Source organism: Cariama cristata, unplaced genomic scaffold, assembly GCF_000690535.1.
Source record: "Cariama cristata isolate BGI_N322 unplaced genomic scaffold, ASM69053v1 scaffold14478, whole genome shotgun sequence".
Taxonomy (NCBI): Eukaryota; Metazoa; Chordata; class Aves; order Cariamiformes; family Cariamidae; genus Cariama; species Cariama cristata.
The window spans coordinates 87,152-113,789 of NW_009630813.1; the positions used below are offsets into that span (position 1 = coordinate 87,152).

Below are 26,638 nucleotides of genomic sequence, written 5' to 3' on the forward strand. Positions count from 1 at the left end.
GCTCAATAGAGCCATTCTTATCTTACTATTAGCACCACTCAATTTTAGTACAACTTGGCTTCGGTGTATATTGGGAGACAAAAGTAACTCATAATGACTGAACTTCTAATAGTTTCCTTCAATCTTACTGCAATAGAGGATTGCACACAATTCAAAATGGAAGAAATGTGTTTACAGTTGACTCCTAGCCCTATACCAGAACTTCCCTTACATTTTCTTTTTTATGATTCTGGAACAGATTCTCTCTTTTCTCTGGAAGCCCTCTCTCCAGGGATCTGTGAAGACATAAGCTTCATGTAGGAGGCTGAACCAGAAGGGTCACAGCTGTAGGAGCCAGCTAACAGAGGCAAAGAATTTTCTTCCCTTGACTCCGCACCATTTACTACGCCTCCTCAATATTAATCTTTTTCTAGATGGTATTTTAACCTACATGTATCATTTTAAATGCTGAAAAAAAACCCACAAAAATATTATTAAATATGGGGCTGCTATCGACTAGTAGGATTTGAATCTTGTCTGGGGTGTTGATCTACTCTGCCTGCAAAGGGAATTAAATTAATGTCAAAGTCTCCTGGCCAATACATGTCTACATCCACAAAATGGAAAGTATCTTGATTCTTGCAATAGTGGCACTGAGCTGACTAAAATAATATCCTTTTCACTGCCATTATACTAACAGAATATAATTGGGGAATTGCTAGAGTCCCTATATTTAATTTTAGTGCCTTGGCAAATGATCCTAATAGCCTAATGGCTAGATGCTGCTGTTGCTAATGCTGTTCAATTGACTAGGTTTCAAAGTGTATCAATGAGTCTTTTAAGTATCCACTAGAGCTGTAAGGTTTCAGATTACAGCTCTTAAACTATATGTGATCTCTAATGAAAAAAGGGGAAAAAAAAGAAATTGATAAAGCAAGCTAAGACAGCAATGTCAGCAAAAATTGTGCAGGCGATCTAACTTCACTCTATAACCGGGTGAGCATACAAATTACATTTGGTCAGTAAATAATACACCTGGGAAAGTAAGCAACAATGCAAATAATAATCCATTTTTTAATAATTAAATCTCAGCTAGGTCCTCATTTGGTCCCAATGATAATTTTTTTGTAGAACTATAAGTATAATCATGGGATTTGTGAAAAAAAAAATTGCCTTGTAGCTTTTTATGAAAATTAATGCATATCCAGTATTGATCCTGATTTGTGCATGTTAAAACAAGTCTCCTTGGGTAAAAAATTCTTAAAGTCAATAATATGCTGTAATCTCATGTGACACTAATAAAATAACACAAATGACAATTCATTTTTGTTTACTTGTCTCCTCTTTAATGGATTGATAAATCTTTTTTTTAAAAAAGAAAACTAGATCTTAGTGCATAGTAGGCATATTTCTAAAACAGTTCTGATTGATTTTTGGAGTCATTTTTGCAGAAACAATCAATCCCTAGAACTCTTTCCTGAAACATATTTTAATGGCTGTTGATGTATGTGCGCATCACAGACACCCAAAACGCAGTGCTGAAGGTCTTAATCCAGCAAACAATTTACACTTGCTTCCCCAAGCATTCGATTCCTCCAAACACAAGTTGCTCCAGTGAGGTGCAGCTGATTTCACAGATTTTAAGTTAAGCATATGTGTTTGCAGATTCTAGCCTAAAAGAAGTTGAGATACTACAGAAAACAATTCTGTCATAATCGGAGTTTATCTGTGTGCAATGCCAGCTGTTTTTATTTCAAATTGCCCCAAATCAAGATCGCAGATATTACTCTTCCTCAAGTAGCTGTATCTTGCAACCTCTTGGAAAGAGAATAGGAAATGGTGAAAATGCTGTCACAATAGTGCTAAGAACTACATGTATTTACTCAGACAAACAGAACAACCTTGAAACTGTTCTTCTGCCAAAGACAATATTGCATCTCCTCAGTTATGGCAGAGAGAAAAATAAGTTAATTTACTCCACCTGTACACACTGCTAAGCCCAAGTAGGGTTTCAAGGTGCTGAGATGCTTTTGAGTTTTCCTGGTTAGGTCAAGTATTTTCACAAGAGCAATCTCAGTAGTCTCAGCTGATATCTTGGTGTTCACATAACAGAGCTAAGAGCTCAGTAAATGGTAGAAAAAATAAAGTCTGAATGGGGAAATGATACCAACCTATCTTTTCAGGGTAGAGGTGCATTTGGAACAGCATTCACCAGCTGTGACAGAGTTCTGCAAGCAGCAGAACCAAAATTCTGTATTTGGGCTAAAGGGTAGAGCTCCCGTGGCAGCAGTCTGATTTCTAATAGAGAAAGTCCACACTGAAACTGAAAAGTTCAGCTTCCTGCAGTGGAAACACTGTCTTCCTCATCTGGATTTAAATGTTTCCTGAACAGGGGACAAACAGTCCCCATACATAACCATGATGACACAATTCTAATTTTTTTTAGAGAAAGAGTATGAAAAAAGCATTTACTGGACCAGGATGTAAAGCATCACTGAGTTCAGTAGAAATGATCACACACCTGATCGATCTATGGATAAACTTGCTACCCTTTTGCACTGACTACTGTCCAGACACCCAGTTTCCTACGACCTTGTATTCGGGCTGTCCTTATCCCTAACCCCTTATTCCTGAGATTTAGAAGTGACCAAGTAGTACTAAACAGAAAAGAAGCAAACAAAGCAGCGCTATCTCCTCTTCTAAGCAGAGCCTCCTCTTCTTTTTATTTTTTTCTTTAAACATTTAATTTCTAAGAAAAATCCCTGCCTTGATAGGTTTTCTACAGCAGGAAGAATACTGTCAATGCCTGGCAATTTTCTAATAAAAAGTAGTAATTGCTGCAAATAAACAAATTCATTTCAAATTCATACTGCTGCCATTTTTTTTTTAGTTTACTGCTTCTGAAATAATCTAAGAAATTCTTTTCAATTAACAAAAGCAAAGAAAAATATTTTATATATAAACCATATCAATTTACCAAATTACACACCCTCAAAGTTCCAGCTTAAACCAGTTAAATTCTCTGGCTAAACAAGTTTTTGGTGTTGCTCCTCTGCTGTGAAAAGATCTGTTCCAGAGACAGATTAACCTATATGTTTTCTGATATTTGTAGATATGCATTGGCTGAAACACCTTCCTACCTCTTCCTGATGCAATATACGGAAGTATACTTGAAGTAACATTTCCTATTAAGACCTCCACTTTGTTTTTGCCTTAAACAGCCCCGCTTCTAGTCTTAAGCTCCTAGAAATTCCATCCGGCCCTTCACCGCTCATTAAAACAAACACTGCCTATTTTATTATTTGCAGCCCTGCCATCTCTCCACTGAAACAAAAGGGTGGATTGTCTGCTGCAGGAGACACCTGGAAGGTGCACAAAGTACAAAGGCCAGAATTCAAAGGAGTTCCCAGTGTATTCAACAAGCAATTACTTCTGCTTGTGATGGGAGACTGTCAGCTTCAAACATAAGGCATTCTTTGGAAAGATTAGTCCAAATTACATTTTATTACATTGGCCTGCTTGGACGGCCTAAATTTCATCTCGTTCTTATTCTAATGGAATTCAATCAAGGGTATTAATATATTGTTTATGACATGTTTGGAGTTCTTGTGTTATCAGCATACATTCATGAGAGGAGCTTCAAACAGTATCAGATAACAGGGAGCTGGATGTTGGATGTTGTACAGCACAGGGGATTTTATCATCTTGTTGAACCAGTGGCAGTGATTAAATTAAACTGTCTGAACAAAGCTTTTGCATGTCAGGCTGTTGAATGGCAAAATGAAAGAGTGACACACTTCAAAGATCAAGGAGAGAGCAAGTTGGAAAACTATACTTATGTAACTTCTTATTTAATATCTTGGATAACTGAACCATTCACTTCCAGGGCTTTTACTAGCAAATAATCAGAACAAAACATTTTATGCATTCTAGCATTAATTCACTACATGTGAATGCCAAGCTACACACGAAGCTCTTGTATCATTGATACTTCTCTCATCTCAGTGAGAACCACACTGAATCTTACTAGTTTTTCCCTGCCATGCTTCTGAAAAAATTCCAGAAAATCTGATTTATACCAATTTCCCTTACAGCTTAGTTTTCATATTTGCGAGGTCCAAGGGCACAATTTCTACATCTTTTCTAAAATGAGCAATACCCACGTTCTTAATTTCATAGACACCAATAGACCCGTTTGTTCGTAAAAGTAAGGGCTAAAATATCCAGACCCCAACTCTTGCAATGCAAGGTGGTTAATCACTTATACTACCTTTTAATATCAAATTTAAAAAAAAAAAGAAAAATAAAAAGAAAAAAGTGCTAATATGGAAAGACTGGTTGAAATAAAATAAAATAAAATAAAAAAATTAATGACCTACATGCTATGCTCCAGAGTATCTGGTTTCTGAAAATGACTAATTTAGGCAAATTTCATTTGGATATGTGAAAGCTTTTAATGTGTACAGCATGATTTACAGCATAGCATAAAACTTGCCAATATTTTTGGTATGAACTCAGATATTTTCCTTCTACCAAATCTTATGTAAATAAATACTGATACCATTTCATCTATTATACTGCAATCTCCATAAAAAATGTCTTTCTTCTAAAATCCCAAATGAGAGCGCCCTAGATTTAAAATAAATAGGCTGAACCAAAAAGCAATTTCTGTTACAAGGTTTAGCTGAATCTTCACTGAGGATGGATTATTGGCTAGGTATTCATTTTTTTTATATTCATTACTAGCATAAGTCAAATTTTAAGAAACACTGGAATGATTTTCTTTCATTCTGTACAGAACTCAGAATAGGTCTTGACCTTGTTCAGGGTGTTAACATAATATGAATTATCATTTCTTATCAATAATCATTTCATCCCACTACTTTACTTTGCACATTTAAACAAGCTTTAGTATGCTTTCTGCATAAATAAATAATTTTTCTTTATTTATACAGCAAGATTAATTTGTTTTCATGTGCAAAACTGAAAGCATCCTTATTTTTATCAGAGCTGTGACTTAGAAACCATCTTCTTCAAAACTTGTAGTGTTTTTATTTGATAGTAATATTCTTCCTTCTTGTAGAGCCATAGTGCAATGACATCCATTAACATTCAAAACTAGAGAATGCTTTCAAATTCAAATCCACTTGAGATGGTACAGTAGCAGAAATGGAGCCTGAGGGAAAGAATTTTGAGAATAAACAGAGGACCAACCCATTAGAATATTCCACTGTGTATATCAGTTTTTATAATTGGTGATACATATGTGTGCATACATGTTTGAATTTCATTGCAGTTGTATGAATAAATCAAAATTTAATATTTATGGCAAACAGGCTAAATATTAGATGTTTCAATGCACTACAGTCTTTATGCAATAGTACAGACATCTAATTATCTGGTATATATTTAAGCATATATATGTGTGTTTGCTTATTTAAGAAAAAATACACACTAACTCTCCAGAGATACTTGTTTATGTTAGACATTTCAGGAATTTCAACCTATGATTTACTATATGTATGATTCTTACTTTTTGATCTTCCTCTGTTTTCATCATTAAATAGCACTGTATATGAGAAAACTTAATAGCCAAGTAACATGAAATGCTGTACTTTCTTAGAAAACGTAACTGCTTAATTTTCTTTGCAAGAAATAAATATTACATTTTCAATACTTATGAGGCGTAGGCAATCTAACCAAAATAATGTAACCATTTTACTAAATAACAAGTTTATTTTACTATTTTTCCAAGGTATATTTCAGTTTCATTTTTCAAATAACTATACCTAAAATAAGTACAAAAATGCTGGCTTTAGTATCATGCAAGTTTCTAAAGTTTGCTGAGATGAACAGCATTATAGTGGAAGAAATTCAAGAAAGTATTCTCTTTAATTTTAGTTCTGCTGCTAAAGAAGGCCAAAAAATGGGTTTCATTATTCATGTGCATATTCATGTAAGACAAGGAGAATGTGACCTAGGTTGTATACCAAGTTACTACATCCCTCTGTGTTGCAGTTTTTTTCAATCTATAGACTAGAATAAAAAATGCACAGTACTATGTACACAGGTAACATGTATTTTTTTATTGTGTATAAGCCTATGTAGATATGCACTGTGCGTTGGGGCTTTACTCTTTTGCTTGCCTAATATAGGTGTAATTCACTAGTAAGTAGGGTGAAAGCATTGAATAGCCATCAGATTATAATAATAGTTCAGAATTTCTTCTGGTGTCTTTTAGTTACTCAGTGATTTACTGACACTTTCCAAATCAGATAACTTTCAGTTATTTGTAGTATAAGGTCCTCAGCCTGTGAACATTTATACATATGACCAGTTCCACTGCACTCAGCAAAAATACTACATGAATAATGGGAGTTGTGTCTCTGACAATGGAATTAATCTGATCAATAGTAAAAGTCTGTGTCTAATTTAATCTAGATAATTAGCAGATTAATATAATTTGATTTATCCATAACAGTAGTCTAAAACATGTCAGACTGTGCCCTGAAATTGCATCTCTCTGCCAACAAACAAACAAGCCTAAGGCACCTAGCTCAGTAGTAGACCTCATTATGGCAAATGTGAAGTTAGACAAGGTGACTCTCCAAGTTAAATATCTGCAAAGTCAGGTTCTAGCATGAGGGAAACAGGTCTCCATTCCAAACTATTCAAGTGCATAGGAATTATTCTATAACTCATAAGGGAAAATTAAATATATTCAAGACAGGATTGTAATCCAAAGCAGGAACAAGATGAATGCTTTCATGGGCTATATAGGTAAAGGATCCACTAACACTCTTTGAGCCATTTGTTCTTCATCATCAACCTTTCTTAAATAGGTTCACTTCAAATAGTAGTAGTTCATTAATTATATTCTCATCAGAGAAATTCATATTGTTTTCCTGTAGATATAAAATAGAAACAGTGTTCTGCTTCAGTGGTATCATTCACCATGGAAATGTTTTGGTTTCAGGGAAAATGACATTTGGGCTTCATTCCCTATACTGCTAAAGACTTCCAAATCCTAGACAGAGTCTGGGGAAAGCTGGGTGTGAATTGCTTTCTTTACCCTGTTACTCCATACAAAGTCATGCAGACACAGGCTTAAATAGTTCCATATTCCATATTGAAAGCAGAAACAACAAACAGTGGAGTCCTGTTTGTCTAGTAAAAGCCTCGTTTAGAAGAACACTTTACAACATGACTTTCTGCAGCTAGAGGACACATTACTTCAACTAGAATGCCTGAGGAGTCCATTCCCATTCCTAATATCTGGGAATGTATTAATTATTCTTAAACATGGCTATTAGAAGTGTTAGACATCAATACAAAGCAAAGAAAAAGGCAATTTAAAGTGTGCAAAACGAGCAAGGCAATATTTTACTGTCTAAACTATGTGCTCGTGTTAATACTTGTAGTCGGAATCCATCATCGTGCATCAATGCATGCCAGGACGTATAGGAAGGAAGCACTACTCTAACTGGCAGCCATAGCACGGATCAAAAGACCAGAGTGATATGCTAATTTAGTTTAAGATGAATAAGCATGTCAGCTGCAGCATTTTATGTAAAAGAGAACTTGTGAAGTTTTACAATCAGGTAGACACCAGAAAGGAATTACAATAATCCACCTTGGAGGTGACAGAAGTTCTGTATGGATTAGCATTTCAGCTGTGGCCTGAGAAAATATTATCCTCAACTCAGCAACAGCAAGCACATAAATGAGTAAAAAGTGTAGTAAGGATGGCATGTAAACGAACACTGAAGAACATAAAGAATAACATGACTATGATTATCTCTGGCAAGGGATACAGGGAAAAATGCAGCTACAGACACGAGGAATCCATTGAAGTACTTACATACGGCTTTTATCTCCACAGTATCTGAAACACCTTTGTACCTTCATCTGAAGGCCCTTATTCATCAATGCATTTAAACTGGCAATTTGGGACACATCCAGGACAGCTAGAAAACTCTAGCCAGTGCCTAGGAAGAGAGAGGATGACTCCTACTACCCGCAGCACAGGGCTGCAAAAGATGTTAGCTCCCAAAATGCTCCTGAATGTCTAGGTAGTTGCTGCGGCCCCAAAAGATATTATTCCCCCTACCTTTGCTCCTGACATGAATAATGAGGGATTTTTCTTTTTCATATGGAGTTCAACACTGTGTTCTAACAACAGTTCTTACTTCTTTGCATAAAGATTACCATCCACAAAAGGAGACGTCGCAAAATCACTGGTATGTAACATGGCTGCCTACTTAAAAATGGAAAGTCACACTGAGAGCATAGTAAGCCAGTGAACTTGGATTTGAAGTGGCTGTGAATAAGCTTACAGAAGCAATTAAAATATTTGTTTAACATTCCACCTTAAACATTTGCATTTTAGGAAACAGTTGTACAAGTCTGGCAGCATTGGTTGGGCCTCCATCTTCTAGTGAGAGAAATGGTACTCTGAACTGCTTACAGGGCAATTATTCTGGACATGACTTTAAAACCCAAGCTTATGTTAAATGTATACACTAATGTTCCTGGGCTTCATTTTGCATGAACAGGGATTGGCCAAGTGCCGATGTACCAAATACTGTTTCCTCAAGGAATTATGCCGGACATGGTGTGAGTCTAATTTAAACCATTATAGGAATATAACATATAAAATACAAAGATTGTGCATTTTGATAAATATGGATATAATTTCTTTTTGCTTCACTGGGATAGGTTACACCTGGACAGGTGTTTTATGGGGACATTCCCCATGAAACCGATTATCCTTATTCTATTGAATGCCAACAGGCATTTTAATTGAGAATATATTATCATACATTCAGTGTCAAGTAGTTTAATGGTGTTTAACCAGGTGCTAAATAAGCGTCAAATACTAAGCTCCACACTTCTAACATGTATGTTGCAAAATAAAGATTAAGCAGGTATATTTCACATGTACATAACCAGGCATAATTCTTGTACTGACTAGCAAATAGATAAATAAATAAGGCTTAAGTGTACAGGACCTAAGCAAGTGGAGCTGGATTCACAGCTTTACTAACATATGAAAATAATTTTATAGGAAATAGCCAACGCAAACCCCACCAAAGTAGCATGTATAGTTGCAATGGTATTCCTGAAAATTTTATGCTTTATATTAATTTACAACAATGAGCAGTTTGATAAGTAAACCAGTATAAGAGCTGTACGAGCTTCATTACACAGCTACATAATTTTAATGTCACTGTCTTTGTCAGTCCTCTGTCTTGCTACTCTTCTCTGTGTGTCAGATTTGAAATTGGCTTGTGAACTTTTCCAGCATTCCATCAGAAGCTGCATTACATTAAAATAATTTTATCACTCCCTCTTTTTCTTCTCAATTTAGATAACAAAACATTATAAATGTCCCTACATTTCTGTCTAACTCAGAACAGTAAATAACAGAATGTTTTCCCCCTTATTTTTGTAGTTCAGGATGCTTTAATTGTTGCTAGGCTGAGTAGGCGCTGCTTAAACTTCTCACCTTCCAAAGAATTACTCTTACTTCCCAAAAACATTTTGCACAAGTGAAGAACGTCATAGTCTTGGTCACCACTTAGGCTGCCTGGTTCTCGTGAGGTTTGTAGTCTGACCGTATGTTTAGCTTGTTCATAGGCAAAAGTTTTGGACTACTGCAATGCCTGTGATGACATATTTAGCTTGCGATAGATTTGGGCTATGCTACTGCAAGGGAAAAATAAAAAAATAACAACTAAGTATATCTTTCAAGGCCTATTTTTACATAGTCTCCTCTAGACAAAAGAAACAAGATACTTACAACAGTGCCATCTGGTGACTCCCATACAGTCAGCCCTAATAACAGGATTCATTTTCAACGGTTAGAAGTTTGTAGCACAAAAGACACCCACAATAATTACGAATGCCTTAATTCTCATTTTAACCAGTAAAAAACAAATTAATTTCCATACTTGGATACTGCCTGGGGTGAGGGAGGTGCTCTGATGACTTTCTATATTAATAAGCAGCAGTTGAAAGACATACAAAATTATAGAAAGAAAATACTAAAATATTACATCATATGTTAATATACACATACTTGGAACTACAAAGCAGCTAGTTATGTACAGTTAAGGAAAATAGTGGGATGAAGGAAAACTTAAGCAAAAATCTTTTGTCTAGTGTTATATATTTTAAAATCTGGAGAAATAAGATAAATCTTGAGTTAGCACTAATATTGTACCATTCTTTTGAAAGGGCAACTGTGATGACCCAGGTTACTTAAGGCCAGGAAGCATCACAAAAAACCCAGGGAAAATTAATGGAAAAGCTAATAAGCTGATGTGGGATTCAATTAATACAAAATTAAAGGAATGAATGTAATTAATGATGGTCAACATGGTTTTGTAGAAAATAGGTCTTGTTAAATAAAACTTACTTCATTCTTTGATGGGATTATTAATTTGGTTTGTGATCAAGTCACCACTCTATCTGTAACTGCATACTTTTGGACTTTCGTAGGGAGTTTTCACTTTAGAAAGCCTGACAGCTTTTTTTTTTTTTTCTTTTTCAAATGTTCTAAACAATCTCAGTAAAAACTCCTTTCACAGGATTCAGAAATGGCTAAATCTTCCAAAATTCAGTTTTCAAAAGCAAAGCCATTGTTGAGACTCGATTTAAAAAAGGACAGGACATATACATAAGCACACGCTATGGCCATATTATATAATGCAAGAGCACACACAAACAGGAACACCCATCCTGATTTTAGCAGGGTGATGCAAGGTTCGGTAGCTGAGCTGATAATTTGTCATTGATAACTTGGAACTAAGTGAAAAAATCGTTGCTGATACGGTTTGTAGATTTCATGAAAGCTGGCAGAGTGGTTAATGTAAAGACAAGACAGACAGAAAGAGGGATTTTGAACCGTTCAGTAAGGTGGACCAATCTAAATTAAATCCATTTTAACAGAGACACCTGAAAAGCTAAAAAAATGGGAACAAGTTGGGCCATACTTGAAAAGTGCAGGGCCATGTTCTGCAAAACAGTAGCTCCAGAAAGGACTTAAGGGATTGCTGAGAAAGCATAACTCCAAGGGAACTGTGAGTGTGATACTGGAGCAAAACAGTGAATAGGGTAGACCAATCTTACCTCCACACGCAGCGCAGGTGAGATTGCTATCAGACAGAAAGGGAGGCAAAAAAGCCACAGGCTGCAGAGAAGACCAGAATGAGCACTGGCAAGAAGAATAAAAATGCTTTACAGAAAGGAAAATCCTTTCAGCTTATCAAAAAGAAGACAGAATGGTGACTTGAATATAATAGCTCCCTCAGGAGAAAATCCCACAGACTAAAGGGTTCTTTAGTTAAGAAGGAAAAAACATAACAAGCAGCTGCGTACTGAGCTCAAGCCAGATACATTAAAACAAGAAATAAGGCACACAAAGTTTAATAGTGGAGATGATTAACTATGGAGCAAACCAACAAAGGAAGCAGTGGATACACCATCTCTATTAATGTCTTCAACTCAAGAATAAATGTCATTTTGGATATGCTTTATCTAAACACAATTTATTGAACTCAATAGAGAGGCTGTTGGGTGGAATTCAAAGGCTTGTGAAATACAGGAAGTCAGAGTAGATGATCTAATGGGAATATTTGCAAAGACTAATCTTAGCCTCGGGATACTAGTCTCCTTGGGTTACCCCTTCAGTCAACAGAGAGTTTCCTTTAGAAAGCAATTCAGAGGCAAGAATAACTTCACTGCTCCAATTTGCCCCTTTCCACTGAGAGCTTGCCTCTCTCCACTGACTGCAGAGAAAAACAGAGGTCTAAGGATAGTTGAAATCACCTGGGGTTTTCACTAAACCACCACCACCCTAAAGCATAAAATTACATTATTAAATATTTTGGGAAGGGCTTAGTGGGTGAACTGTTGGGAGGACAGGGGTGGGGATGGGGACAGGTCTCGCTCTCTATCAATTAACCCTTGATAACCTAATCTGATTATGCTGGGAGCTACAGCTTGTCCCCGAGAGATTGTCTACAGCAAGAGGCTGAAAGTTAACATGTCACTTCTTTCCCACCCCCTTAAACGTCCTACTTTAGGAAATCTCCATTCCCATCTCATTTTAGAGACCACTGACAAGAAACAGATCCAGAAACATATTTGGTGGACAGAAACGAGCTCCTGGCTAGAGGGCAGGTGGGAGAATTCATCCTGCCTCTACTTTCTCTTTTTCACTACTGGAAATGGTAGGAGTTGTCTTAATTCTTACCTAACCTACCACATCTAATAAATGTGGCTATATATTTGGTATTTATTTTGAACTGTGATTCTACTATGGTATTGGTACATCCATTGGTAAACCCTCACCAGACAGGCATATCTTTCTACACTACAGTTAGTCTATGTGCCACCCTTATCTCGATTGGGTCTTCTTGTCTTAAACGTTGTTGTAGATTGCTGACTAATTGCCAGAAAGTACATAAACACCAAAAGGGAAAAGCTAAAGTGGCTATGAACTTCAGAGGGTTGCAGAACTTCCTTCAGTGCAGTTTCTAAGACAGTTTGTGTACATTTTATGACTCTAAATGAAAGGAAAAAGATGTCGCTACAGATTTTCAGTGCTGAAAACTCTCTCTGTTGTGGCTATTTTACTACTGGTATTTCCCATTTGAGTAAAAGTTAAATGCATAAAATACAAAATGTTAAGTTCTTAAACCTCAGTTCTCTCTTTTGTGAGTCAAAGTCATGCAATCAATAGCAGGATTTTTTATTCTCCCACCTAGTTTTAAAATGTTTTTAAAAATAAATCAAAAGGTTAAACTGCACCAATCCTTCATTAAACTGAAAATTGATCCTAAAATACTATTTATTAGAATCCATGCAAAACTAAGAGGGGTATTTTACAAAGCTGCAGGAGTGGTTGCAAATGTTTGTCTGCCATCTAGTGGAATATGCAACAGTTTTCAGTAACGTTCATATTTATCCTCCTGCTTTGTACCTTACAAATATTGGAAGTTCTTTTAAAAAATAATGACAGAAGTAAGCATGAGAAGCATGAAGGATAATGGTACCCTCTTCATAAAATTCTTAAACAACAAACTTTAATCTCTGCAAAGACGAAATAGTCACCTTTATAGATACAAAGGTCTGTAGCACAAATCAGGTTATGTCAGCGATTATCACAGAAGCTGGGATAGAAAAAGATGAGTATGTTGAAAACAGCCCAAAGCTCTGTCTTTTCTTCTGCCTGAGATTTTTTCCTAGAGATTTTTTTGCCAAACCTAAACCTATAAACTGATACCAAATGTGACTTGGATACCTGGTATTTGACACAGCAGAGGGCAGGAATAATATAAAGCAAATAAAGGTTGTATTTCAGAACAGTGAAGGATATCCTTGATATTTATATGACATCTCTACACACAAGATTGGCATACATATGCCAATGCATTGGATTCCTACTCTGCATACTATAACATTCTAAAGGTATCTTTGGGACACACAAATACAGAAGTTTGTGCACCAGGAGACGGAGCAGATTTGGCAATGCAGACTATTATGTGACTCCAGTCTCTCTGACAGTTGTGCACGTATTAGGACCAATTGAAATAATTCTATTATCAAAACTGTTTCCAGGAGAAAAATGAATCTCCAAGAAAACTCTTTAATGAATAGTGCCTGATTATCTTGGGGAAATATTGTAGAAATGACTGCTGAAAAATTGGAAAACATTGAAGCCTGACCCTCTCTAATGAGAGAATTAAAATTGAGGGGAGGGGAAAGAGGAAAATGGTGAATTGTGGCAGATGTAGTTGGCAGAAAACCCAGCTGACAGGAGAAAAATGGGAGCACAAGACATAGAACGACAAATTAGAACAACACTATACTAAATGAAAATCTTCAGAGCTTTAGTAACATTCTTTTCATTTTTTATTTTAATTATTGTTATTTTTTAATATTTTGATGAAGGAAAGCAACCTATTTCAACCAGAGCCCCCTCTCACAGTAAAGCTAAAGGACTGCCCAAACAAAATCATGCCTGTATGTCCTCCATTTGGTCACAGTTAAGATAAACAATGCCCATATCCACTGTTGCTTCATGCCCTCTATTGTTATTTCACTAAATTCAGTAAAACTTCCCAGGGTGCAAGTCAATGCTAAATTTGGCCCAACACATCTAAAAATGGAATAGCTGCTGCAAAGTCATCTAACCAGAGCAGACAGACAGCCACTGGTTGACAAAGACTGGCAGCTTTATTCCTGATGTCGTTCTTAACAGTGAAATGCATAGCCCAAGATACCATGCTAAAAATATAGGCCAGATTATCAGTCTGTGTATGTGCCATAGATACTTTTCTGCCTTCAATGTGAGTGTAATCATCACAGCACGTAGGAATAAATACCTGTGCATGTACCTTGCTGAGTTGTTCCTATGCCTGCGATTGGTTTCACCTGAACAGTGAAGCTAAAAAAAAATTCACCTTTGAATTAAAAAAGTGCTTGATCTGAAAAGAGCCTGAGTTTTACTTTAGCCTGTATCCCTGTATATACAATATCCGATAGAATTCAGACTGTATCCTGAATTCTCCCTAAGAGAATAACAAGGCTTCTTTTTATATGTCCTAGGAAATGTTTGTCCAGAAATTTTTGTTTGTATCTTTACTTCAAAATGTGTAAGACTAGTGGATGATTCTCGTCTAAATCCCTCATTAAATCTTATGTATGCCAGAGTACTGTATTTGCAAATGATTAATATTTTTCCTTAACATTGTTCTTGCAGCATTTATATCTCATAAAATCCTGACCTTTACATGTAAGGGTGCATATTATTGTAACATCCTGAGTTTTTCACAGCTGTAAATCACAAATGGCAAATAACCGCCCGCTGCTCACAATACACTTTGAGTTCAACACAAGTTCACCGGTCACAGGAATGAGACTATTTCTCTGTCCTTGATTAGCTGTCCCCTCCCAAAATTATCATTCATCCTGTTCACAATCATCTGCCCTTATAAACTGGCTTGGGGACAAAACCAGAAGGTGTATGAAGCAGCTTTCCGAGAAGGCAAGAAAAAATGTCATGAGGAGCTTTTCTGGGAGCCTAAGGAAGTGGGATGGAGCGATAGCTGATGAGATGGGATGGAGCGATAGCTGATGAGATGGGATGGAGCAATACCTGACGACTCGGCTCCTTCAAGTAGTGTCCTCACAAGCTGCACCAATGAGCCGTGATGGCAGAGAGGCTCATTGTCTTACCACTGCCAGCTTCAAGGCCGAAAACCCACTGAACAGTGTTTTCAGCATGGCCACCCCAGGCTTGCATCTGACCCCGGTTCCCCTCACTGAGCCTGGCCACATCCCCCTGGCTGGGGTGGTGGGACAGGCCCGGGCCACCAGGCCCTGCCCTGATGGAAAAAACCTGTCACCCTCGGGGAGGCCCCAGCCTGTGCAGTACCTTGGCACAGATTCAGCATTGCCAAGAGTGTTTAATAAATGATCCCACCTGATTGAAAAAAGTCTGTGGTTAAAGGGACTGAACCTGTGGGTGGGGAGTAGGGCAATATGGCCAACTATTAACGCTACTCTATCTTTCCTGTACCTCCTGTCTATTAAACAGGAAGATCACTCTCACCTGTTGGTATCTTCAAACATACCAATTTTGGATCTGGTGTACAAATAAAATACGCAAATAAAATCAAGCTGGGATGTCCCTCAGCCTCCTCATGCTCCCGTGGCCTCTTTCCTCACTCGGGGGTCCTTCCAGCTGCTCCCTTGGAGAACCACAGCATGGCCAAGCACTGCCGCCTCCACTCCCGCATTTTCCATCTCCTTCACTGAAAGTTACATTTGAGCATTAAACTCCCACTTGCCCACATAATGACACCATTGAGCTCTTTCAGAGATCCATTTTCATGAGCTGGTCTCTCCTTACATGTAAGAATCGGAGGCAAGAAAACAGGAATATTTATAAAGTCATAATAGAAGTGCCTAGACTCAATATATTCCAGATTGCTAGTTTAGATAATTAATACTTGTGTTGTTCAGTTTTGTTTATCGGAAAACATTTAAATGTCTTGGAAACCAGACTTCCATTTATCTTACTGACAGAAACATCACTGATACTCATCCTAAATATTCCTAATTTTCTTCACATTACTTTTACTTAGAGCTGTTTTACTCTGCCCTTCACGGACTCTGCAGTCAGATGGGACTGCCACAGTCAGCATGCCTGACACCCTGCAAAGAGGTATTGTAGACTTTTCCCCAGAAACTGGATTAAACCACATCTTCTAGAAGTATTCTTAATTTCATTTTAACAATATCAAGCAGTAGTCAGTTTGCATTTCCCTAGTATGCTACGTCAAAGTTTACTTACCTTCGCTCCTGGGAAGTTGCGCCTTATTTTTACGGTATGATTTGTCTAATATCAGCTACTGGATCTGGTGTGTTTTCTGTGTCAGGTTAAAAAGATGTAGCCAAAAGACTTCCTTCTCTGTTCAAGGGCATACCCATGGTCATTACATCTCTTCTCAACTTCTCTACGAGAACCTGCACCCCTGAGTTCTTTCAGACCTCATCAGGCTTGTTCTCCAGTGCCGAAACAGATTCATAGCTTTAATTTAAATTATCCTTGTATCTCTACAGCTTTCTCAAATTACAAACATGGGCCTGGAAGCAGTGATCAGACAACACTATGGTTTTACATCACTATTTCTACTTGTTAAAGCTATTTTCTGTATCTAACAGGAACTATTCCTACAACTTCACAAAATTCTCACAAAGTAGCTGTTTATGATGCTTCAAAAATCCTTCTCAATTTATCATTTTTCAAGAACCAAGATTTTGGTTTTAACATTTGCAAATGTTCAGGTTTTTTAAATCTCACTCCCAAGGTAACAAGACAGCAAAACAGGTAACAACACAGTACATTTGTGTTTTTACTGAACGATGCCAATGATGTGTTTTTAGAGAAAATTGTCCTGCAGAAATCGAAGCATACTACATCAACATCTCACATGTAAACCCATAAATAATAAAAAAATTAGCCCACTGACATTTCTACCAAACAATGTTCAAATGGAACTCAGTACATTTTTTTGTCTTTCATTCTTTGCTGATAAAATCCCAAGTTTACCAGTTCACTGTTTGCTAGTGCTGATGCTAGGTGACCCGTCTTCAATTCTGTTATCACATCTGCTCTTTTAGAGGCTGAAATTACTTTGGCACACCTTTCATTCTTTGAAATTCTTTTCCAAACTGTAATTAAAAGTAGTATTTGCAGTTCAAAGAGTTGAATCTCTGCTGCTAAAAGCACGCCAAAGTCCCTAGCTCAGATCATGCATAGTAATGTAAAGCCCCACTGTTAAGCATTAGCTCTCTTTAAAGCAGGTTGTCTACAGCCACACTACATAGCATTTTGTCATGGGGCACTGTTGATTCTTAGGTTATTTTCATTTTTTGTGCTTTTTCTTTTAATTTAAAGTATATTCAAATGAGGGCTACAGGCCTTCTATAGCATGAAACTACGAGCATGCAAAAGTAGACGGGAGTGTTTGAAGGTGAAAAGCATTGGGGAAGAATGGAAGGACCCAATGTGGCGCAGCCTGCTGGTAGCAGTCCCTGGAGTAAAGTGTGCCCATAACAGCATTCAAGTTCATCTCAGAGAGAGCTAGTTGACTGAATCAAAAAGCGAGTCTAGGACTGAACCAGTATTTGCTCAGCTGGATATCAGCAGGTGGGAATGAACATTAGCTGACAAATATACACATATTTTTCATGGATACAGACCTATTAGGTCAAGTGTCTTGGCCTGATCATCATCCAGGTTTTTTTTAAACAGATTTCTTTTTTTGTTAACATAATTGCCCAAGAAACAAAAACTCCCTAATGTTAAGATGGAGACTTCAGGATCATGTTTGTCTTCTTTTCTAGTACTCTACAACCTCCTGTAAAGTTATTTTCTTACTGAAGTTTATATTTCTAAAATGTAATTATACAAGTGTCAGGGATCCTGATGGTTAGCTAGAATGCCATGCTCTCTGCAGGACTAGATTCATGATTGTGCTTAACCTCTCACAGCTGTGCTATATGCGACACTAGAGATACTCATCGTAAGAATGAGAAACTGTGAGTAGTAGGCAGGACTGCACTTTATTCACAATCACTAAAAGAAACGGGAATAAACAGCCAGTTCCTGCCATAGGTCACCAGTGGCACTCTGCAGGGTCTTTGCTAGTTCGTGTACTGCTTGACCTATTCATAATTAACCTCAAAAATGGGACAAAGCAACAAAATTTGCCAACAATAAAGTTAGCAAGGGTAGTAAGACTACTGGCAAACTGCAAAGAACCGCAGCAAGACATGTAAGACTGATCACGAAATAAAATAGCAGATGCAATTCAGGACACATAAATAAAAAGTTATACACATGGAGTTAAACAACCATAGTTTCACATATGAAACAACAGCCTCTGAGCTTATCATTACCACTCAAGAGTGAGATTCTGTGGTTATGATAGATGATGCCATGAAAACAACTCAGTGCTCAGTTCAAATTAAAGCAGCAAGTCAAATATTAGGAATTACTAGGAAAGGAATAAAGAACAAGAAAGTAAACAAACAGGCCAGTAGTTAACTACACGGCTAATGCTCCATGCAGTTCTGACTCCTTCTCAGAAAATAATATATGAGACCCAGAAAAGTTTTAGGGGTCAGCAAATACAGAAGCTATTCCATGCCTTTGGTCAGCCAATGAATATTTTCACTACCGCATTTCAGTTTAGAAGAAGAAATTTAAAGGTGAATGCTATATATCTTCAGAACCATGACTGGCACAAGCATGGTAAGTAAAAGTTTACTGCGCAGGGAACGTTAAATTAAGCTAGTAAAAATCAGGTTCAAAATAAACAAGCAGCAGCGATTCTTTATGCAACGGAGACTGATAAAGGCTGCTGTTATTCAGGAAGTGTATATAGTGCAAGGGAAATTGGACAAGTACTGGAAAAAGCAGCATTGGGGATTACTAAATAGACAAACCATACGGTGTTCAGGAAAGCCTGGAATAGAAGACACTTGGAAGCCAGGAGAACACAGAAGGAAAAGAACCAAATGTGCTCACATTGTTCTTATCCTTCCTCAGACAGCTGCTTTTGACTACAAAAGAGGCTATTGTGTTAGAAAAACCTTTGGTCAGGACCTGTATAGCTATTCCTATGCTTACCTTTTCAAGAGTTCCAAGAGCATGTAAGTAAGGAGCCCAGAGGAAAAGCACATGCTGTTTGCTTGGCTTTTAACATTAGTTAAAAGTGTAGTAGGTGGCCGTGGGTGTTACAAATGCAGCCAAGGCTTCTCAGCCATCAGCACTAAATCTGAGCACTCACGTTCATAATAAAGTGATAGACTTATTTTACAGCACAGAAGTATTTCCAGTATGAAACTTCCTACCAGAGGGGTTTTCTTCCTTTTTATTTTACCAGGAGAAAAAATATTTCTTGTATTTTTTCTGGATGGTACCCCAAATCAAAAGTGATCAGGAGTTCTGTTACACCAAATCCCAAACAAATTTGTTTCACACAGTATTTTGAAAGAAACTTTGCCAAGGCGGTTGAGGAAAAGTATGTAGAGTTTCCAGGTAACCACAGAACTGCCAGTTTTATGTACCAACATATCCTTTCTGCTTTCAGCCCAAATATGTTAAGTATTCAACCTTAAGGTTCGTATTTAATCTCAGAAATACGAACTATTAAGTATAACCAATGTCACTATTTAGTTCCATGTAATAATGAAACTGATGCATTTTTAGTTTTATATACATCAGATGGGGGTTCTGAACATCAAAAACATGCCCTGCTTCTATAATTCTGCATGACAAACAGTCTACCAGCAAATGTTTAAGGGCATAAAACCAGTAAGCTTATTGATTGTAAAATGGTAGGCGCAACTTGCTGGACAGATCAAGAATTATACATAAATAGTTCTCATATTGCATTTGCAAGCTGGTTTTAAGAATTTCAAGGACATAGAACCAAAACTGAAATCAATCCAGAAAGTTAGAAAAAACCTGGAAATACATAAATGCAAAGTAATCAGAGTGACATTCAAGGGAAGTCATCAGAATTCCTGTACGCCCAAAGATCTGGTAATGGAGGAAAAAGAAAAGCACCAGCAGAAACACACACTAAGATTTTGTAATTATTTGGGGCACATTTCCTATAGTTTATAGAAAACATTCAGCATTTGAAGTTCCACAAGTGAGAACACAGACTTAGATGTGACTCCTGAAAACAGGAAGAATGCTCCCCAGCCTTTTCTCATCTTTGAGATGTGGCACCAAGTCTAGATAAAATTAAATAAAAGAGCTAACTACTAATTGCTGTTGATCTGACCTGGTGTTTTCATGATGTTTTACTGACTTCTCAGACTTCCTAGAATACATTTAATTGTTGATATCTTTCCATACTAGGGACACCTTCATATTTTTTTTAAAAAAATGTTTTTAAAGAAAACATTACACTTGGTATTCAAAAGTTAAAAATCTGAAGTTACAACAGCAATTTACAAATGATTTTAAGTGTTCATGAGCGAGCAAAATGATACCACTTAAAAGTCTAACAGCTTGGTTATCCAGAAGTTTTCAAAGCATCCACCTGGAATGATTTTTTGGCCAGGCTAACTGGAAATAATGGTGATTCACTAAAATATTTTTCTATTCTCTCTGCAAGCAATATGTAGTATTTACCTTCCTTGATTGATTTTTTGTAGAGCTATGATGTAGAGTGCACACAATGTAAACTTTTTCTCTGCACAAATATAACATTTGGCTTAACTAAGATTCAAGGTTCATTTCCAAATGTGTTCCACCCTATTAACCTTGGAGGTTACTTTAGGCCCCATTAACACTACACCTTGAAACCATGCCAACAAAAAAAAAATCAAGAAAGCTTAAACAGCAACAGATGAAGAATACACAAGAAACCATTTTCTTTTGTAGAGAGAAGGAGAATTCCTGGATGCAAGGATATTTACTGGAAAGTAACATTGTAAACAGTTTAATGTGTATACTATAAACACTTGTTTTGGTACCAGTGAATATTCCTAGCCCGGAATGAGAAGATATTCCTATACCAAATGACTCTTTAAGTCTCATTGATTCCCATCAACCAGATCTGATGCCTCTCATATGCACTTCGACTACACAGTAACAATATAGCCTTAATATTTTTAGGTCTAGTAGTCAGAACAAATATAACAAATGTAGCATGTGAACTCTAAAATATTCCATGTAATCTAGAATTTAAATCTACACAAGTTTCTGCATGATTAACTGAAGTTCCTTTGTTATCCAGGTTAAAAAACACTTTTTCCAGCAATTTGAATCAAAAGGACAATTCATTACCTACATTATCAAGAGTGCTTTATTTCTTACTTTCAGATTGAGTCACTACCCTCACTCTAATTAAAATAAAGTCAGGATGGGCTTCATTCCTATCTGGACCATAAAGCAAAACTAAAATTGTACATGTAGTTTTTCAAAGCAAGAGATTAAAAACCAAGATATACTGGCACTTCTAAAGGATGCATTAACAAGCTATACTCATTTTAACAATATTCATTGCTACACACTAATAAGTTCAGCAAGTGTACAGGATATTGGATGCAAAAGAGGAGCAATTGCACTATATTCCCAAATAGTTCACAAAAATACCAAGTAATGGCATCATTGGTGAACTGATCTTACTAAAAACTTTTCAAAGCTATTCTATACATCATCCTTTTCAAGATTACAGAAATATTCTGAAACCTTCACACACACACACTTATTAACTTTTTTCTGAACAGTAGCAGTCTTCAAAGCCTCTGTTTAAGTTAAACTTCACATTCCTCTCACACAGAAATCTCCTCCCATGTCATCCTGTCATATTTTCAGCAGCCTGGAAACAGAAAAAAACATTTATTGCAAGTGACCAAGACTACATACTATGTAGATTAATCTCAACACAAAACATAAACCAGTTATGGGACAAACAAGCAAAGGATAGCAACAGGAATGATAAATCAGTAAAAGTAAAACAGTCCTCAATTATATACAGTTAAACACAGCCCTCAATATACACAGTTAAAAATATATGTATGCACACATTTAAGCATGTACACAAATATAAAATATGCATAAGCATGAGTACAGAAAAAGGTTAAGTTAAAAATAAAGTAAGAAATTTGAAAACCAGTGGAAAATAGCCTTAACAGATTTTTGACTAGATGGATGCAGGTTGAATTTTCTAACAATTCGAATGCAGTCTTCCAGAACAGAGATAGGTAGGCTAGATATAGGTTTCCTCTCCACCTCCCCAGAAATAAACAAATACAGGATACAGTGGAAAAGAAATCATGATGTTTAGGTAAATAGTAAAGGATGAAAGTCCTTTAAAAGGCAAGTGAGCACTATTTTTGTAAGCCATAGTTACCCCCTCTACTAGCTAAACCAGTAAATGCTAAATTATGAAAAGCCCTGTATACACACACACCATGAAATCCCCTCTTGTCCGTCTTTGGAGAGATTCAAAGCACAAGTTAATGTGGTAAAAGCAATACGTGAAGATTATATTAGCAAGCTCCATGTATCTGTTTACAAATACTGCTGCACACTAGTAGGCCTGAGGTTGTAGAAATGAGGGGATACAGGTTAAAAGAGAAAGTAGCGATCTATTTGTGATATGATGCAGATAAGGGTGTAAATGGTGGCTACAAACGCCCAGAATAAAAGTCTGTGGGTTTTGATTGTTGTTTTTTTTTTTTCCTTTTCAGAAAGATGACATCTTTTGAAGATTTTATTTGTACAATTTATTGCTTCATGTTCCATTCCGTTGTATTCATTGCCTTTTCTATGGAACAGTTCATTTCCTTGATTTAAAAATGAGTCATATCTTAAAGTACAACTTACAAATTGAAGTATAGCAAGTTGAACACATATCTGACTCTTAAAACCAGATTTATAACCTTTTTAAGCAAAATCATTACCTTTAGAGCTTCTGTAGCCTTACGCAGTTCCTTAATAACAGATGATAATGCTTCTGGATTTATCCCCTGTTCACAAAGCCGCACACAAATAGACAGTGTCTCCATATCCAAGCCAGTGTTTAATATTCTTGAAATCTCAAACAGAACTGCAACAGGAAAAGTAAAAGCACTTTAGTCCCTACAGACTATGAAATTTCAATGATCAAAAGTGTTATTCATCAACACTTAATTTCTACAGTAGAGTCCGTCAACACTACAGTTGTGGAAAGCTCTTGCAGTCTGTACCTCAAGAACAGCGTTCGTGTTCAGCTTTCCAGCACAAGCTAGAAGCCACAGCTTCTAACATAAACACCACGCTTTTCTGGTTCAAACTTAATACTGGATAATGGGTTTTGAAAATTAAAAAATAAGGGAAGAATTCAACAATTAACACACTTGCCAATTATGTAAAAGGTGAGCCTATAAGAATAATCTGTGCTTTTGAACTCCAGGTACCGACAAAGTCCTACTAAAATGGATTGTAAGCACATTCTTAAAGCTTTTACAGAGAGTGCCAGGAGTTTTCTAGCCACCTCCTTCCATAACCAAACCTGGCTTTAGGTCTCACTTTAACACTGGTTTAAGGATAAGCAATACTATTTGATTTTTTTATGTGACCTGAATCAAGAGCCGCACCACATGTCGGGATGAGACCTTTTGGAGAAAGAGATTCCAGTCAGTTTTGTGCAGAAACAAAGATCCCTCTCCCCTCTTCCAAACCTTCCCTGGAGGGCCCCTTTTCTTCAATTCCCATAAACAGTTTGTAACATAAATAACAGAACAACTCACTAATATTTTAGTTCTGCTTGCTACAGTAACCTCCATCCTGAGGCTAAGCACCTAGCAATACAGGTTCATTTGGTACAGATGTTATTCAAGTTTCTGTAATCAAACCTCCTACGAGAAAGTGAAGCAGAAGGTCTTTCTCACCAGGTAAAAGCAGCATGGCAAATAACTACTGTCCACTTAACAGCTATGAAAATATTATACTTCAGCATGCCAAAGACATACTGCAGCACACCCTCAGAGTCACATTTGACCCAGGTCAATACATTAAAGGCCTAATGTGTGCAGTCAATTCCACTGAAATCACAGGGAAGTGTCAGATGCTATGAAAAAACCTCTAGGTGTGGTGCGGGCTTCAGGAGTGTTACAAGTAGATTGGATTAAGAATACGCAAAAGTTTAAGGCACAAAAGCCGTTCGTCAGACCAAAGCCCTACCTACAAGCCACAAGGGAAGCTTCCTTCTCCACAGGAAGGCTTTCCGTTCCTGCTGGCTTGAAAGCAAAACTGTTCCAAAAGCATTGCACACGCACACCCTCTCCACATGAAAGCATCTTCAACAGCCAAATAAAGCAACAAACTGGTGTCTTTGCAATAAAACACCATTGAACATTAAGAGCCATGGAACTGACAAAGAAAGACTGCCAACTTCCCAGAAATAAACAACTCTTACTTGCTTTAACCATTTAAAGTTTATCATAAATTTTATTAAGCATGTGACATATTTGAAGGCTGAGCAGTAAATCTAACTAAAGATAAGTTCCAAACTTCTATGTTAGCAAGAATTGTGCTCACCAGTTTCTAATAGAAAATATCTTTAGGTGTTGACGCAGCATCTTTGGCAGAGAGATGTAGTAGTTTCTCCACAAAAAAAAGAATCTGAGCTCTTACCAACAATTCTGCAGGGAACAGCTGCTAAATATTTGCATCTGACATTCTAGATCAAGCATTTCACTTTTCTAAACTACTGAAGCTATAAAAGAACACTTTTTTAATACCAACACATTTACTTCCATTAGGTGCCTGTGTTAATACACAACATAGATTTCACGTTTTATTTCAAAAGGTCTAAAAAATTATCCTACAAATATTTTTTTCTACTCATTATGACAGGCCTTCAGCAAGAAGAACCTAATTACATGGACACAGCTATCAGTGCTTTACATTTTCGATTACTTCACCAAAACACTCTAAAGAAATATTCTTACAATGGAAATTTCAAAAGATTAATGTTATTTTGAACAGGAAAAAAAAACAGTTTATTTATTGAGTGCAGTATAAGTTCAAACATGATATTTCTAAGACTAAGTAAACCTTTAAAGATTAAGTGTATATTTAAGTTAATGGAAGTTTGTTTTCTTCTAAAAACACCTGACCTCAGGAAAAGATTAAGTTATGAATGTCTGTCCTAAATAAAACATACACATTGTTACGCAGGAAGCCTGGGCTCCTAAATCTGAAGGTCAGTACACTTTCCATAGGAGTTCTCCAAAGCCTTACTTTGTCTTTACATCTGTATACTGTTCCTCTCATCTAAAACATTCCTGCAAAAGTGGAGTGGGTAGGTGTCAAGTACAGTTATGAGAACTTAGAATCATTGTCCTTCCCAAACAGATCCCTTTCCATCTACACACAATGGTCTTATCCTCTTGAAGCATCAGAGCAGCCATAATAATTCCACTAGTCCTGCCTTGCCTTCAGTAGCAGTCAGAATGGGTAGATCTGCAGCTGAAACACTAATTTTTACACCGGTTCAACTCATTAAGGTCTTTGCTAAGGAATTCTTACATAACAGTAGCAATAACTATAATACAAGGGAAGAACACGAGAAAGTAACAAACACAAAGCAATACCCCCTAGCACTCTCCCTAGCCTCTAGTCCCTCATGCGGGCATTTCCAGAGAAAGTCTTCGTATTTAACAACACACAGGGGATTTCCTGGCAGCTTCCCACTCTTCCTGAAATTCATACAAGCCTTTGGCATAGTCATTCCACGAAATTCCAAAGTTTCATATGACACATTGCTAAGAAATCCCTCCTGAACCTGTCAGCTTTGATTCCTCATAGTTAGCCTGGAAGAGGAAGTGAACACCTGATCTTTACTCACCCTGCTCACATTTCTCATGGTTCATAAATCTCTGCAAACATTTCCCACTATTCCTAGTGCCACTTCTCTCACATTCCCCACCCCACAACATCACCAAGTTTCTTGTATCAGAAACTATTCTAATTCTGTAACACTGACTGCCCTTCTCAAAACTTTTTCACTACATTTTTTTTTAACTTACTTTAGTTTTCTGACATGAGCCACCCACAGGACAAGATATTGGGGTTCAGATCAGTTCAGGTGCTGCCACTTACACCTCCACAGGGTTGGTCCTTCCTCTCCCTTCCATGCACTTCCATCCTCCCAGTTTAAATCCAAGATGCACAGAGCCAGGTAACATAATTTGCATTAACCACTTCAAATAATGAGAAAGAATAGCAAATGCACATAAACATTTTAAAAAAGCGTTATTCTAAATTAAATACCTAACAGTTAACTAAAAAAACCAAGAAAAGTTACACGAGGTCCAAAGATAGTAGCATCACATGGATATTTGAAGTGTTTCAGTCGTTACACGTAATAACAAATAAAAAGAAACTCCTATGCGCTAAATCCTTAACCAACTGCGAACCGCAATCCTCCTCACAAGAGAGGCGCTTGTGTTAATGAAGCGCCGGCTCAAGGCCTCGCAGCCTGCGGAGAGGGGCGGGGGCTGGGGCAAGACCACCTCGGAGAGGCCAGAGGCCGACCTGGGGCTGCTGGCGCGGCAGGAGCGGGGCCCG

The 26,638-nt window shown here is 37.1% G+C and overlaps 1 protein-coding gene across 1 annotated transcript; it reads right to left on the minus strand.

Moving 5' to 3' along the window:
• Positions 1–21,875: 21,875 nt before the first annotated feature.
• MZT1 (mitotic spindle organizing protein 1) lies at positions 21,876–23,132 on the minus strand (the record flags this gene model as incomplete). Its single annotated transcript, XM_009705720.1, has 2 exons — positions 21,876–21,899; positions 22,987–23,132. Coding segments are annotated over 2 exons (170 nt in total), but the record flags the coding sequence as incomplete, so codon positions are not given.
• Positions 23,133–26,638: the final 3,506 nt, after the last annotated feature.